The sequence below is a fragment of the Hypomesus transpacificus genome, unplaced genomic scaffold (assembly GCF_021917145.1).
Source record: "Hypomesus transpacificus isolate Combined female unplaced genomic scaffold, fHypTra1 scaffold_156, whole genome shotgun sequence".
In the NCBI taxonomy this organism is placed as follows: Eukaryota; Metazoa; Chordata; class Actinopteri; order Osmeriformes; family Osmeridae; genus Hypomesus; species Hypomesus transpacificus.
The window spans coordinates 373,043-388,596 of NW_025813723.1; the positions used below are offsets into that span (position 1 = coordinate 373,043).

Below are 15,554 nucleotides of genomic sequence, written 5' to 3' on the forward strand. Positions count from 1 at the left end.
CGCGCGAGGGTTACAGTCGCCATTTTATTTTTGAAAAATCAAACCGAACTGGAAGGAGAGGAACCTTTTTAAATCGTCAAGTTTGGGGGGATAAAACTGAAGGAATGAACATCATAAAATACATTTAGGAATCACGGTATGTTTTAATTAGTTATGTTCAAGATAATCTGAGCTATTCTAACAAATGGAGACACGAGTTAGCTTGTGTTTATTTCTAGCCGTTGAGCTCCGTAACGTTATCAACGGGTCAGTCTAATTGCTGGATTGAAATGGAACAATCCAGGCAGGTAGCGTTAGTTCGGTAGTCTAGCTAGCAAGCCAATGAAAGACATACGACTGAGTAATTGCAATTTATAACTTCAAAAATATCGACACTTCATATTTAACTACTTGCCTATTTGTTATACGTTGAAATCTTAACAGTACCGTCAGCAATAATCGAGTTAAATTTACTTCGCTCTACAAAATCCAACGTTGATTGGTGAACGCCGTACTGTGTTGCCAGCAAGGTAGCTAGCTATCTTCAGTTTATCATATAAATGAATACAGTACTGGATAAAAATTGTTGAAGCGAGGTGACAGGCTACTGTAGGCCATTTATCTGCCATGCAACCTCGAAATGGCATGTTACGTTAAACGTTGGTACTCAACATTTTAATACCAAACAAATATTAACACACTGAATTGGTCACTGGCTACCTAGCCAATGTGTTACTGCAACACAGGAAGACGAGTTAATGTTAGTCACTCGCTTTCCCAAAACGTTAGCCACAATTAGGATGAATGTTGGAATGTGAAAAACGTTTACATTTAGTTTCAGTAATTGTTTTTGTATTACCGTATTGCACCTGTAATAACTTAAGCTACAAACAACAACAGGACTAGCTAACTACTAACGCTAGCTATCTAAATCAAGTGGCTCGGGAGGCTAATTGCTGGAGTATTTCTCTTCCGAACCTGAAAGACACAGCTACTGTAGCAATTGAGTAGCTTGCTACAATGAACGAACTAGTTTGCAAATTAAGTTGTGTAAAATAAATGCATATTTTTCTTTAAATGGCAAGTAAGGGATTGTGGGAAATCTGATAAATGTGGTTCTAACAAGTAATTCTCAGATTATAATTTTAATGTAGTCGTCCGTTTAACATTTCGTTCGGTTTCAGGGTTTATCCGGAGCCATATGTGAGCAACTAGCTAGGCAATGTGCTTGCTTGGCTAACTAGTTTGCTAATTAGTTAGCTAGCCAGCCTGCTCTTTGTTTCAATGGATGAGTCAGCTAGCGAACTGTCAGAATGGAAGCTACTGCATTCTTGTAGCTAACATAATAAACACATTTAATCCACAAAAATTATTCGTAGTCTGGCAAAGGAAGCATTGTTAAAGCGAATTCACAATTCACGTCAGTCAACAAGGCTACATTTATTTGTCTCCGGGTGAAATGACGCTAGCTATCGGACGTTACTGGTTAGCTAGCTCACTCAACGTTACGACGTAGCTAGCTACATGGCTCGCAACCTAAAGTGAAGGCCCTACTTGACCGCCGTCAAATTGAACTACTGCTAACATAATTGGCATCAAAAGGAAAATTGTATCAAAACGTGGGGTTTAACAAACATATGTGTTTTGGATATCACGTTAGCTAGCAAGTATGCTGTATTCTTTAGTTTATTTTATTACTGCTCCGTTAAATAAATCGTGACAACCCTTGTCAAGTAGGCCTCAAAGCCTGTCACATTATTTTTGTGAGACTACTAGGCATTTCACTATAGTCAAATGGCCCTCCTGTTTATGTTATGTATCAAATAATGTACGTTTGGATATTATATCTCACTAATTGTGTATTACATCGACTCTGAGCAAATGTTTGCTATGAGCATAGACTTTACATTATGTATTATTGTGTATTCTCAAAATGCTCGTCATGACATTTCCTTGTGTCTCCCCGCCCCCCCCCCTCTCCCTGACGTTATTTTCAGATGCTGAACTTGATGTTGCACTGAGGGACCTTACCTTGCATTGAGCATCCACCGACCGGAAGCCTATTTGAAAGCAGACTTAAATTTTTTACACCTTTGGGGGGGGGGAAGCAGAAGTAACCTATCACTGAAGGGACTAAAGGGGAATAATGGTGATTTTGCGCCGGGCTCGGCCGCCTGCTTCCGCCCCAACCAGCAATGAATCTTGATTCGCTTTCGCTGGCTTTGTCTCAAATCAGCTATCTGGTAGACAATTTAACAAAGAAAAACTACAGAGCCAGCCAGCAGGAAATACAGCATGTAAGTAGCTTAAGGATCTAAGTACGATGTTGGTTTGAGAATCATGTATCCATGCAAAATGCTCAAATGGTTAGATGTATCACCAAAGGTATGCAATTGACATGAGGTTGAACTGCTTGGATGTAGTTCCTAAATATGTGATCAAACCTGGGCCCCAAATGTTCAATGTAAAAACACACCGCAGTCTTAAATCTGATCTCACTACTGTGTTGTGGTAGTGTTCAACATGTAAGTAGTTGGGTTAGTAAATATGGCCTCTTTTTGCAGATTGTGAATCGTCACGGCCCCGAGGCAGACAGGCATTTATTACGCTGTCTCTTCTCCCATGTGGATTTCAGTGGCGATGGTAAAAGCAGTGGCAAAGACTTTCATCAGGTAATTTTTGATTTAACAGATTATGCATAAACACAACTACAGCAGACCACTAAGTGTAGTGAGCCGTATAGGTGCCAGTGTTTACCCCCTTAAGTGTTACTCCTTAACTGGTGTGCTATATTGACTCTGGACAGAAATTTGCCTTGGTAATATTCATTTGAGTGAAGTGTAGTTTAGAGAAATTGATGGCAAAAACATTATCTAGCCTATAAGAAAGCACCACCCCACCATCTTGATTTCACAATCTCACTCTTTTTAGATCTAAACAAAAGTGTATATTTGGGGCTTCTGAAGGTAGCATCTGTATTCTGTAAAGTTTCTGTGAAATCCTTCACCTGTCCTGTTTTTTCTTTCTTTTTCTTTTGTTTGTCAACTTTCCCTAAGACACAGTTTCTAATCCAGGAGTGTGTGTCACTGATTTCAAAGCCAAACTTTATCTCAACCCTTTGCTACGCCGTCGACAATCCTCTGCATTACCAGAAGGTGGGTGACCGGTGGGTGCATGTGGGACAGTACTCACACATGCAGAAGCCTACAAACAGTTCTACATTCACTAACATGCACCCCATTATGAATAAGTTTGTTCTCAGTAACTAGATATTCTTGCATTGGTAGGGATCAGGAGGACTTTGGATCAATCTTTTTTGTTGAATCTGCTGTCTTTGTCTTTTTCAGAGTTTGAAGCCGTCGACCCACCTTTTTACTCAGCTGAGTAAAGTTCTTAAGCTAAGCAAAGTCCAAGAAGTAAGTGATGAAATAATCTAAAAGATAATAGTTAATCTGTAAAATGACGCCATTTGTTAGTGCTCTAAAAGTTTATTTTGTGGTTTTTGAGCTTTACTGGGCCTTTCAGAATGTCAAACTGATTTCCCTTTGTTCCCTCAAGGTGATATTTGGCCTTGCTTTGCTAAATTCGTACAACGCAGATCTTCGTGGTTTTGGTAACTATTTTCAGTTTCACTGCTAGAAATACATGCTCGATTGCTACACAACAGGAAAGGGCTTGGAAGTATTTATTCTGTGCAATTGGGGCTCCCACAGACCTGAACAGTTTTGAATCTGCTCATGGTACCTTAAAGTTAATATTATTAACTTAATATTATTATGTGCTTACACGTTTATATATCACATTTTTATCTAAAAAAAATATGTAAGTATTAAATTCATTAAAAGGCAGTGCCATAAAAATGCCATGTGAAGTCCTTGAATTTTATCTTGGAGAAAAACACAGTACAATTTGTGGCTTCATTTGTTGAGGGAGTTGTCTGGTTTGCTAGTTCAAACGTTCTCCCCTCGATATCCTCCAGCTGCGCAGTTCATCAAGCAGAAGCTCCCTGACCTCCTGCGGTCTTACGTGGACGCAGACCTTGGGGGGAACCAGGAAGGTGGCTTCCAGGACATTGCCATAGAGGTCCTGCACCTACTCCTCTCCCATCTCCTGTTTGGCCAGAAGGGAGCCAGCGGTGTCGGGCAAGAGCAGATTGACGCCTTCCTCAAGACACTGTGCAGAGGTGAGGAGCAGAGGACATGCCCTGGCCATTGTGGATGAATAAATGAGTTGTGGTGGTGGTGGTGGAAAGGATCCACTAGTGGCATTTTGATTGAATGCCTTGGTTTCATAATGAAATTATAGATGGAGTCTTAATGTTTGAGTGTTTTGATCGACACCGGTCAACATGAACTACCTCACAAGGTGTCACATGGATCATATATATCTTTTTTTGTTGGTAGATTTCCCCCAGGAGCGCTGCCCTGTGGTGCTTGCACCACTGCTGTACCCTGAAAAACGGGACATTCTCATGGACAGGATCCTGCCAGACTCGGGAGAGTTAGCCAAGACCATGATGGAGAGTTCTCTTTCAGAGTTCATGCAAGAAGTTGGCTATGGCTTCTGTGCAAGGTAAATCGTAACTACTGCCACGTTTGTTAGCAACAGTTATGCTAAAATACAATGTTGTTAGTAAACAGATGTTAATGATCCGACTATGTCCACAAACGCATTTACCAGTTCTCCTGAGTGTATCGAATGACCTTGGTGAGTCTTTGTCCTGTCAATTCGAATGGTTTTAACCTGTGTGGTTTGCAGTCTTGATGAGTGCAGGAACATAATCCTGCAGTATGGGGTGCGAGAGGTGACAGCCAGCCAGGTGGCCAGAGTCCTGGGCATGATGGCTCGCACACACTCTGGCTTGGCTGATGGCATCCCCTTACAGGTGAGACGCTGCACTGGAGCCTGACCAGACCAGCCTGCCGCCGTCTGTTTGGTCGTCTAGCTGGGAATGGGACGGACCAGGAAACAAGCTTCTAGACATTGAGATGTTTTTATTGCTGTCATACCGCTGTTGTGAGTATGCTGACGTGTTCCGTTTGTGCGTGTCTCCGCTCAGTCCATCTCGGCGCCGGGCAGTGGGATCTGGAGCGATGGGAAAGACAAGAGCGATGGCTCGCAGGCCCACACCTGGAATGTAGAAGTTCTCATTGACGTGGTCAAAGAAGTGGTGAGTAACCTGGGGGCCCTGCTTTCACACGCGTTTGACAGGTTTGCACGTTAAGAGCATGTGAGGCACCATAAAGGTTAAGGTTTAATGGCGCTATATTGTGTATATGTCTTGGGTCTTATTATTATATATTTCTTTTACAGAACCCCAATCTGAACTTCAAAGAGGTGACGTATGAGCTGGACCATCCAGGCTTCATGGTCCGGGACAGTAAGGGCCTCCAGATGGTGGTGTACGGCATCCAGAGAGGCCTGGGGATGGAAGTCTTCCCTGTGGACCTCATCTACAGACCCTGGAAGCATGCTGAGGGACAGGTGACAAACCACAACCACATCTCCTCTTTGACCACTGGACGCCTGCTCTTCAGGGCTCGACCTGCTGATGGATCCGTCCTCCTCGCCCTTCTCCTGACCCTCTGTCCCTCTCTCCTATGTTTCAGCTGTCATTCATCCAGCACTCCCTCATGAGCCCGGATGTGTTCTGCTTTGCTGACTTCCCCTGCCACACTGTGGCCATCGACATACTGAAGGCCCCGCCAGAAGACGACAACAGGGAGATTGCTACCTGGTACGATCCATTGATCAATGAAATACCCTACTCACAAATAAATTGGTTGCATATGTGGATTCTGAGGAGCAGCTAAAGACAACTTCCTCAGAGTATAGGACAGTGGAACGAAATAGAAAGCTTGAGCGTGCGCCTTTGTTTTCCCTCGGCTCCCAGGAAGAGCCTGGACCTGGTGGAGAGCCTCCTGCGGCTGTCTGAGGTGGGCCAGTACGAGCAGGTGAAGCAGCTGTTCAGCTTCCCCATCAAGCACTGTCCAGACATGCTGGTGCTGGCCCTGCTGCAGATCTCCACCTCCTGGCACACCCTGCGCCACGAGCTCATCTCCACCCTCATGCCCAGCTTCCTGGGCAACCACCCCAACTCAGCCATCATCTTGCACTATGCCTGGCACGGACAGGTACGTTGGTCTGCACTCGCATTGACGTTTTCCCTTGGGATACATTTGCCCTCTTGGGGCAAATGGTCTTGGATAAGACCTCCTGAAGCGATGTGCTGTATGGTACTGATCAGTGATGCTGATGCTGCTGTCTGTCTGTCTGACTGTCTCCAGGGCCAGTCCCCCTCTATCCGCCAGCTGATCATGCACTCGATGGCAGAGTGGTACATGAGAGGGGAGCAGTACGACCAGGCCAAGCTGTCTCGTATCCTGGACGTGGCCCAGGACTTGAAGGTACGCATGTCCCTATATCAGTGACATGAGCTCCAGTCAGATTCACCCCAGTGTAGCACACACTGCTTCATTCTGGAATGAGAAGCATCGTCCACCTGGTTTCATGTTCTAACTGCTGTTGTTCTCGTCTTCCAGTCTTTATCGATGCTGCTGAATGGTACTCCATTTGCCTTTGTTATTGACCTTGCTGCACTTGCCTCGCGCCGTGAATACCTCAAACTGGACAAATGGCTGACTGACAAAATAAGAGAGCATTTGGTGAGTCCCACATCCGGTCCCAATCATCAGCAAAGTTAGGCTTTTGTCCATGATGATGGTTGAACCGGCTGACATGTCCCTCTGTGTTGCGTGTGGCAGGAGCCCTTCATCCAGGCGTGTGTGACGTTCCTGAAGAGACGCTGCCCCTCCATCATGGGGGGTCTGGCTCCAGACAAGGACCAGCCCAAGAGCGCCCAGCTCCCCCCAGAGACGCTGGCCACCATGCTGTCTTGTCTGCAGTCCTGCGCTGGGTGAGCCGCCCCTGCCACCTCTTCCACGACAGCCTCTCTCTTTGGCAGGATGATCGAAACTGTTGGCCTCTCTTAGTCATTTCCCCTTTAAATGACTCTTCTTGTATTGGTCCCAGGAATGTGTCCCAGGAGCTGTCAGAGACGATCCTGACCATGGTTGCCAACTGTAGCAACGTGATGAATAAAGCTCGCCAGCCTCCTCCGGGGGTCATGCCAAAGGGACGTGCTCCCAGTACCAGCAGCCTCGACGCCATATCTCCTGTGCAGGTATCGGTGTCTCCCCTCCAGGTGAACTACCAGCACTGCATCTTCCCTGTTTGATAAACGCATGTCCTGCCTAGACAACTGCTATTGGTATTACTATACCGTGGGTGTGTATTGTGGCCCGTTCCTAATCCTCTCTCCCCCGGCTGTGTTTTTCAGATAGACCCATTGTCTGCCATGAGCTCCCTGAACATTGGAGGATCTGCCACCTCTCACACACAGAGCATGCAGGGCTTTCCAACCACGCTGGCTTCAGCCTTCAGCAACCCCCAGTCTCCAGCCAAGGCCTTCCCCCCGCTCTCCAACCCCAACCCAAGCACACCGTTTGGGGGCATTGGATCGCTCTCTTCTGGTATGGGGAGCACGACTCTTCCACATGCTGGATTGTTACATTCCCATATGTCGAGGATGGAAGTTAACGAAAATATAATTCACACGGCATCAACAACAAAAAATACGATTTTGAACATAAATATTTAAAGGAAATCGGATTGTTTTAACTAAGCCGAACGAGGAAATGTACATGAAGATTTGATGGGGTTTGTGTATGTCCACTGCAGGTCCGCTGGGCTCAGGTATCGGCTCTGGCATCGGCTCTGGTATTGGTCTGGGGATGCAGACAGGGAGCAGTGACCCGTTTGGCACAAGAAAGATGAGCACACCGGGGCTGAACCCCACCACCTTTCAGCAGAGTAAGATGAAGGCCTGGAAGTGGTGGTGGTGTGACTGAGGGACGGCTCCGCGCCTCAGCTGGGCTTCCTCTCAGAGTCCCCTCAGTGCTCTCGGGTTTCTCTCATTAATTACAAAGAGCTTATTTTAGAAAATGTAACTATCATTTGAAAAGAGAGAGCTCAACGGAATCTGAGAGGAAATACAGGTCCTTTATGTCTGTGACAGCCACTTAATATTATTCATTTCCATGTGTGATATAAAAGAGAATTCAACCTCTGCTAAAACACCAGCCAGGCCTTCGCTCCTTGTGAAGGGCTTGCTGGTGTGTTTTATTCCTAGGCTATGCCTGCTTCATCACATCCGAGGGTTGGTTTGGTGTCACTGTTCCTCAGTTATCTAAGTGTCCCCTGTCACTGTCTTCCAGCCGACCTCTCTCAGGTGTGGCCAGAGGCTAACCAGCACTTTAGCAAGGAGATTGACGATGAGGCCAACAGCTATTTCCAGCGCATCTACAACCATCCCCCACACCCCACCATGTCTGTGGATGAGGTTAGCCACGCGTGCTCGCACAAGCTACCAGTCAGTGTCTCGTGTGTGTGTGTGTGTGCAAATAATTGACCCCCCCCCTCCCAGTCTATTCCTCTCCCACGATCATTCTCACCCGTTTCTTCCACCTTCCCTTCTCCCTGCAGGTGTTGGAGATGCTCCAGAGGTTCAAAGACTCGACCATCAAGCGTGAGCGCGAGGTGTTCAACTGCATGTTGAGGAACCTGTTTGAGGAGTACCGCTTCTTCCCCCAGTACCCGGACAAGGAGCTGCACATCACCGCCTGCCTGTTCGGGGGCATCATTGAGAAGGGTCTAGTCACCTACATGGCCCTGGGCCTTGCCCTCAGATACGTTCTCGAAGCCTTAAGGAAACCCTTCGGATCCAAAATGTATTACTTTGGAATCGCTGCTCTAGATAGATTCAAAAACAGGTATGCTTTGAAACTGTCCCTCCCCCCTCCATGTGTTAAAATGAGTTGGTCGGAGGATCATATTTGAATGGTTCTTTTGTTGCAAGACTAATTTAGTCTTTCCTTTTTAGACTGAAGGACTATCCTCAATATTGTCAGCACTTGGCCTCAATTGGCCATTTTCTGCAATTCCCCCACCATTTACAAGAGGTAAACAGGTTTCTTGAATCTTGCTGTTGGCCATTCTTTCCATCTGCTGTGTGCTTACCTTTGGTCTTCTTTCAAACTGCTCTCCGCACCACCTTAGCCTGGGGTGCGAAATCTACTTCTAGATAAATAAGTCTCTCGCTCTGCACTTCCAATATCCTGTGCGTACAGTATATCGAGTATGGCCAACAGTCACGGGATCCCCCGGTGAAGATGCAGGGATCCATCACCACCCCCGGCAGCCTAGCGTTGGCCCAGGCCCAGTCCCAGCCGCCCAAAGCCCCTCAGCCTGGCCAGCCCAGCACCTTGGTCACCACGGCCGCCACCACCACCACCAAAACCACCACCATCACCCGGCCGACACCGGGCAGCTTCAAGAAGGATGTCCCGGTGAGCACGGCCCCGGCAAAGATGGTGAGGATAATCAACTATTTTACCTTTAACACAATCACATGCATTTACACTTGACATGCTTTAAATTTTGACATGGGGTTCACAAACTGCTGTTGATTCGTTGCCACGTGCATTGTGAGACTCCTAATGCCACGGCCTGTTTGCAGCCCTCTATCAACACCACCAACATCGACACGCTGCTCGTGGCTACAGACCAGACGGAGAGGATCGTCGAGCCTCCCGAGAACGTCCAGGAGAAGATCGCCTTCATCTTCAACAACCTGTCGCAGTCCAACATGACACAGAAGGCAAGTTGGAAATGGCGTTAGAAGACTTTAGTTTGCTACAATCACACATGGCTTCCAAACATCTTGTCTGTAATAAACCGCCATGAAACGATAACTAAAACGTGTTTGGTCCCAGGTGGAGGAGCTGAAGGAGACTGTGAAGGAGGAGTTCATGCCCTGGGTGTCACAGTACCTGGTCATGAAGCGTGTCAGCATTGAGCCCAACTTTCACAGCCTCTACTCAAACTTCCTGGATACATTGAAGAACCCCGAGTTCGTCAAGATGGTCCTCAACGAGACCTACCGCAACATCAAGGTGAATAGCCGTATTTATGGAGACCTCGACTTCCACCTGAATCTACTTCTTGTTGGTGTTCATTTGTGTTTGGAAACATTTGTGTTTTTAATTTACGTTTCTCTTTTTTTGTTTTTAGGTTCTATTGACCTCGGACAAGGCAGCTGCAAACTTCTCTGATCGCTCCCTGTTGAAAAACCTGGGCCACTGGTTGGGAATGATCACTCTGGCTAAAAATAAACCAATACTCTACACTGTGAGTAGCTAGTTTAAGAACACACACCATATCCATGTCTTCTACCATGAGGCCTGTGGTACATCTCATGGCTGCACAGCTTCACTCAGGTACTTCTAACACTGTGACTGTGTCCTCTTCCCTCCCAGGATCTGGAGGTGAAGTCTCTCCTGTTGGAGGCCTATGTCAAGGGTCAGCAGGAGCTTCTGTACGTGGTCCCCTTCGTGGCCAAGGTCCTCGAGTCCAGTTTACGTAGCATGGTGAGACTTCTTGCAATACCACCTTGAATGAATGAATGAAAACCTTGAAAGTGAGCTGGAAAACAGATACATTCAACACTGCAGACAGGACAGTACAGTGGGCATAACATAATTATTAAAAAGCAAAGCGAGACAAAAAAATGCTATAATAAAAAATACAACTGAAGGCATCACAGAAATAACTTCAGAAACAATTAAAACATTTCAGCAGGTCCATTACACTATAAAGTGCATAGTGCCAGAAAGGATAAAAAAGGGATAAAACATGATCTGATGTTATTCACCTCCTCAGCTCTACAGAGACTGTATGTTTCCCATGTCCTTTGGGCTCAGTTAAGGGAATTGAATGACTTCTGACCTGTGGCTGTTTCCTCCTGCAGATCTTCCGGCCTCAGAACCCCTGGACTATGGCCATCATGAATGTCCTGGCAGAACTCCACCAGGAGCATGACCTGAAGGTCAGAATGGCAACACCTCTCACACCTGCCTTAGCATGACCAGTCTACAGCCCTGGTGCACAACTCTGGCTGTCCACTGGTCCTAGCTTCTAAGTGTCACTGGTCTTGTAAATATCCACCTCTCCGCCATGACTGATGGTACATGGGAGCAGCAGTGCTGTGCTCCTTTTGCAAGGGGTCAGACCCCTGGTAGTGTGAAGCGATTCTGATGTGGGCGTTCCTCTGTTCACAGCTCAACTTGAAGTTTGAGATTGAGGTTCTGTGTAAGAACCTGTCCCTGGACATCAACGACCTGAAGCCTGGGACCCTGCTGAAGGACAAGGACAAGTTGAAGAGCCTGGAGGAGCAGCTCTCCGCCCCCAAGAAGGAGAGCAAGCCTCCCGAGGAGATGCTGCCTATTGTAACAACAGGTACACCACTGTATACAGGTATTTACAGCTACGACGCCTACTTTATGCTCCTCCCCCTGGAAATTCTCCTGTCTCTGTGGATGTTTGTACATTTTGTTTCTCTGTGATTCAATGATTTGTTCTTTTATATTCTGTGTCATCATTGGAATGTCATATGAAACCTGCTTTATTTTGGTTACGGTTCTAACTTTTAATTACTAACGTTTCTTTTATTTATTTTTTGGTTCATCGAGTCTGTGAGCTCGGCTTCCCGTTCCTGGATTTTAATCACGTTAGCGTTTTGTAACCAACAGGAGACTTTCTTCCATTTGCAGCTGCCCCCTCTACGCCTGCCGCCACCACCCCCTGCACAGCCACCGGACCCCCCACCCCTCAGTTCAGCTACCATGACATCAATGTGTACGCCCTGGCAGGGCTGGCCCCTCACATCAACATCAACATCAGTGTAAGTACGCCTCTGGACCGGCTCTCAGCTCAGAACCCCGGAGGTCCTCGGGAGGGGGGGGCGGTCACCTGTCCTCGGTCTAAAGAAGAGATCTGTCCTTGGGTTTAGTCGACAGTGTGAACAGTTCCCAGAGCTGTGGAGCTTTAGCTTTGAGGCTGACATGTTCTGCTTCTCAAACCACTGTGTGCGTCAGCAGATCCCCCTGCTCCAGGCCCACCCCCAGCTGAAGCAGTGCGTGAGACAGTCCATCGAGCGGGCCGTGCAGGAGCTGGTCCACCCCGTGGTCGACCGCTCCATCAAGATCGCCATGACCACCTGCGAGCAGATCGTCAGGAAGGACTTTGCCCTGGACTCTGAGGAGTCGCGCATGCGCGTGGCGGCCCATCACATGATGAGGAACCTGACGGCGGGCATGGCCATGATCACCTGCAGGGAGCCGCTGCTCATGAGCATCGCTACCAACCTGAAGAACAGCTTTGCTGCCGCCCTCCGGGTAGGCTCACGGATCCACACACACCCTGTTCTCCTTCATCCACTGACAACACAGACAGAAATGTGTGTGTGAGAACAGTGTCTACATAGCGTGTCCTTAAGGACATGTCGCTCTGGATAAGAGTGTCTGCTAAATGACTAAATGTAAATGTCGTGTCAGAGTTTTGGTTCTGCTTATAAAAAGAAACGTGACCTATTCATTTAGCAGACTGTTTAAACCAATGCACTATACAGGGTGTTTTTGAACCTTTTGATCAGCAGTCCAATGCTCTCCCACTGAGCTGTACCCCTTCCCCCCGACATGTTTCTGACTGGGCCCTCCTCCCTCCAGGCCCCCACTCCCCAGCAGAGAGAGCTGATGGAAGAGGCTGCCGCCAGGATCGCCCAGGACAACTGTGAGCTGGCCTGCTGCTTCATCCAGAAGACTGCTGTGGAGAAGGCCGGACCTGAGATGGACAAGAGACTGGCCACTGTGAGTCCACCGTCTGTCACTCCTGACCTGTAGCCCCGCCCCATCTATCATGCCCTCTCAGGCCTCCCACCAAACACGTTCTGGTTGGGCTCGTTCTGGTTGTCGTCAGACGCTGACTACTTGCTGCCTCTTCTTCCTCCAGGAGTTTGAGCTGAGGAAGCATGCCCGCCAGGAGGGCCGGCGCTACTGTGACCCCGTGGTGCTGACCTACCAGGCTGAGCGCATGCCGGAGCAGATCAGACTCAAGGTACAGACGACCCTGGGACCCTCCCACCACAGCTTAACCCCCCCCCCCTGTTCAGCGTCACCAGCCGTGCGAGTGCGTCAGTCATGGAACCTCTTGGTCTGTGTTGTAGGTGGGAGGTGTGGATCCCAAGCAGCTGGCTGTGTACGAGGAGTTTGCCAGGAACGTGCCCGGTTTCCTACCCAGCAACGACCTGTCTCAGCCCACTGGCTTCCTGGCTCAGCCCATGAAGGTAAGCTGCCGACCGTATTGTGCTTCCCGCTGAAGGCTGATCCGAGGTGCACACAGCCGGATGCAGCCTGAAATTGTGTCAATGTCAAGACGTGTGCTTTGAGCTTCCTTCTGTAGTAGTATTTCAGTGCTGAGCATCTGTAGGTTGGGCACACGAGATGATCAGTACGGAGGTGTGTGTATATATCAGCAGCAGTTCTAACGTGTGTGTGTGTTTGTGTGTGTATTGTAGCAACAGGCATGGGCCACAGACGACGTGGCTCAGATCTATGACAAGTGCATGGCGGACCTTGAGCAGCACCTGCATGCCATCCCCCCAGCGCTGGCCATCAACCCCCAGACCCAGGCCCTGCGCAGCCTCCTTGAGGCTGTGGCCCTGGCCAGGAACTCCCGCGACGGCATCGCCGCCCTGGGGCTCCTGCAGAAGGTAGGGAGGAGGGCTTTACCACACCTAGCCTGTACTTCACTCAGTGGGGAATCATCTAAGGGAATTTATTAGGAGAAAAAATCGACTTTCATGGTTGTGTGTGGGAGGGGTTCCTGATAAGGACCAGGGTTGTGCAGATTTAGAACATCAACAAGCTGATAGTTAATGGTTTTCTAACGAGCGTTGCCCCTCGTGTGTGTGCGTGTGCCCAGGCGGTGGAGGGGCTGCTGGACGCCACCAGCGGGGCGGACGCCGACCTGCTGCTGCGCTACAGAGAGTGCCACCTGCTGGTGCTCAAGGCCCTGCAGGACGGCCGTGCCTACGGCCCCCAGTGGTGCAACAAGCAGATCACCAGGTGCCTGATCGAGTGTCGCGACGAGTACAAGTACAACGTGGACGCTGTGGAGCTGCTGATCAGGAACCACCTGGTCAACATGCAGCAGTACGACCTGCACCTGGCCCAGGTACACACACACGCGTCACAAACACACACGCGTCACTAACACGCACACGTCACAAACACACTCGTTTAAGAGTCGGTTATACTAGACAGGACTAGCGTAGGACAGTCAAATATTGCAATATGTGTGTGTGCCAGTGTTTGCATTAAGCGGGGTTGTGTGTGTGTTTGCAGTCCATGGAGAACGGCCTCCACTACATGGCCGTGGCGTTTGCCATGCAGCTGGTGAAGCTGCTGCTGGTGGACGAGCGCAGCGTGAGCCACATCACCGAGGCCGACCTGTTCCACACCATCGACACCCTGATGAGGACCAGCGCCCACTCCAGGGCCAACGCCCCCGAGGGGTACGACACACACACACGGACATTGTGTTCTCCACCGGTAGCTCATGAGACCTTAAGCACTGTCACCTAAAAAGGGCTGGGAGCTCTCTTTTTGGTTCTCTGGCGTGGAGTCTTCTAAACTCTGTGCCCCTCTCCTCCTCCTCCTCCCTCCAGTCTCCCCCAGCTGATGGACGTGGTGCGCTCCAACTACGAGGCCATGATCGACCGAGCCCACGGCGGCCCCAATTTCATGATGCACTCGGGGATCTCGCAGGCGTCCGAGTACGACGACCCCCCAGGCCTGAGGGAGAAGGCCGAGTATCTGCTGAGGGAATGGGTCAACCTGTACCACTCTGCTGCTGCGGGCAGGGACAGCACCAAGGCCTTTTCTGCCTTTGTAGGACAGGTCAGTCTCACACACACACACACATCCCCCACAGCAGATGGTAGCCTACACATGTGCCAGCCTAGTACCCCCCCCCCACCCTGAGCTTGCCTCTGTCCTCTCCCTAGATGCACCAGCAGGGTATCCTGAAGACCGACGATTTGATCACGCGCTTCTTCCGCCTGTGTACGGAGATGTGCGTGGAGATCAGCTACCGCGCCCAGGCGGAGCAGCAGCACAACCCGGCGGCCAGCGCGGCCATCATCAGGGCCAAGTGCTACCACAACCTGGACGCCTTCGTCCGCCTCATCGCCCTGCTGGTCAAACACTCTGGAGAGGCCACCAACACGGTCACCAAGATCAACCTGCTCAACAAGGTGAGGAGGCCCGCACCTCTGGGAGCCCCCTGGCCCTGATGGACTGGCCTCCACACCTACACGCACTCATCTCGTCTTGTGGGCTTTGGTTGTGACCTGTGTGTGTGTGTGTGTGTGTGTGCGCGCAGGTTCTTGGCATCGTGGTGGGGGTGCTGATCCAGGACCATGACGTGAGGCAGACGGAGTTCCAGCAGCTGCCGTACCACCGCATCTTCATCATGCTGCTGCTGGAGCTCAACGCCCCCGAGCATGTCCTGGAGACCATCAACTTCCAGACCCTCACCGCCTTCTGGTAGGGCACACACGCTGCCCCTCCACAGCCCCACAGGGCAGCCGGCAGACGCACTGCCTGCTGGGCTGCTCC

The 15,554-nt window shown here is 49.4% G+C and overlaps 1 protein-coding gene across 16 annotated transcripts in view; it reads left to right on the forward strand.

Annotated features, from left to right (window-relative positions):
* The window catches only part of cnot1 (CCR4-NOT transcription complex, subunit 1), a 19,125-nt gene continuing 3,571 nt past the window's right edge, over window positions 1–15,554 (forward strand). For 2 of the 16 annotated variants that reach the window (XM_047051501.1, XM_047051510.1), the window contains exons 1-40: window positions 1–136; window positions 1,977–2,276; window positions 2,544–2,651; window positions 3,036–3,134; window positions 3,327–3,395; window positions 3,538–3,592; window positions 3,959–4,162; window positions 4,383–4,551; window positions 4,738–4,864; window positions 5,039–5,149; window positions 5,293–5,463; window positions 5,589–5,716; window positions 5,873–6,113; window positions 6,267–6,386; window positions 6,522–6,644; window positions 6,744–6,895; window positions 7,012–7,183; window positions 7,319–7,511; window positions 7,720–7,851; window positions 8,256–8,380; window positions 8,524–8,810; window positions 8,921–8,999; window positions 9,159–9,410; window positions 9,557–9,697; window positions 9,813–9,992; window positions 10,111–10,227; window positions 10,356–10,466; window positions 10,847–10,924; window positions 11,157–11,352; window positions 11,628–11,779; window positions 11,976–12,272; window positions 12,603–12,743; window positions 12,886–12,990; window positions 13,100–13,219; window positions 13,451–13,645; window positions 13,858–14,109; window positions 14,280–14,449; window positions 14,603–14,834; window positions 14,942–15,190; window positions 15,319–15,482. In XM_047051501.1, the coding sequence (XP_046907457.1) occupies window positions 2,175–2,276; window positions 2,544–2,651; window positions 3,036–3,134; window positions 3,327–3,395; window positions 3,538–3,592; window positions 3,959–4,162; window positions 4,383–4,551; window positions 4,738–4,864; window positions 5,039–5,149; window positions 5,293–5,463; window positions 5,589–5,716; window positions 5,873–6,113; window positions 6,267–6,386; window positions 6,522–6,644; window positions 6,744–6,895; window positions 7,012–7,183; window positions 7,319–7,511; window positions 7,720–7,851; window positions 8,256–8,380; window positions 8,524–8,810; window positions 8,921–8,999; window positions 9,159–9,410; window positions 9,557–9,697; window positions 9,813–9,992; window positions 10,111–10,227; window positions 10,356–10,466; window positions 10,847–10,924; window positions 11,157–11,352; window positions 11,628–11,779; window positions 11,976–12,272; window positions 12,603–12,743; window positions 12,886–12,990; window positions 13,100–13,219; window positions 13,451–13,645; window positions 13,858–14,109; window positions 14,280–14,449; window positions 14,603–14,834; window positions 14,942–15,190; window positions 15,319–15,482 (6,119 nt within the window). In that variant the 5' untranslated portion in view covers window positions 1–136; window positions 1,977–2,174. The remainder of the gene's footprint in view (window positions 137–1,976; window positions 2,277–2,543; window positions 2,652–3,035; window positions 3,135–3,326; window positions 3,396–3,537; window positions 3,593–3,958; window positions 4,163–4,382; window positions 4,552–4,737; window positions 4,865–5,038; window positions 5,150–5,292; window positions 5,464–5,588; window positions 5,717–5,872; window positions 6,114–6,266; window positions 6,387–6,521; window positions 6,645–6,743; window positions 6,896–7,011; window positions 7,184–7,318; window positions 7,512–7,719; window positions 7,852–8,255; window positions 8,381–8,523; window positions 8,811–8,920; window positions 9,000–9,158; window positions 9,411–9,556; window positions 9,698–9,812; window positions 9,993–10,110; window positions 10,228–10,355; window positions 10,467–10,846; window positions 10,925–11,156; window positions 11,353–11,627; window positions 11,780–11,975; window positions 12,273–12,602; window positions 12,744–12,885; window positions 12,991–13,099; window positions 13,220–13,450; window positions 13,646–13,857; window positions 14,110–14,279; window positions 14,450–14,602; window positions 14,835–14,941; window positions 15,191–15,318; window positions 15,483–15,554) is intronic. The other 14 variants (XM_047051504.1, XM_047051511.1, XM_047051509.1 and 11 more) reach the window with 11 other exon arrangements.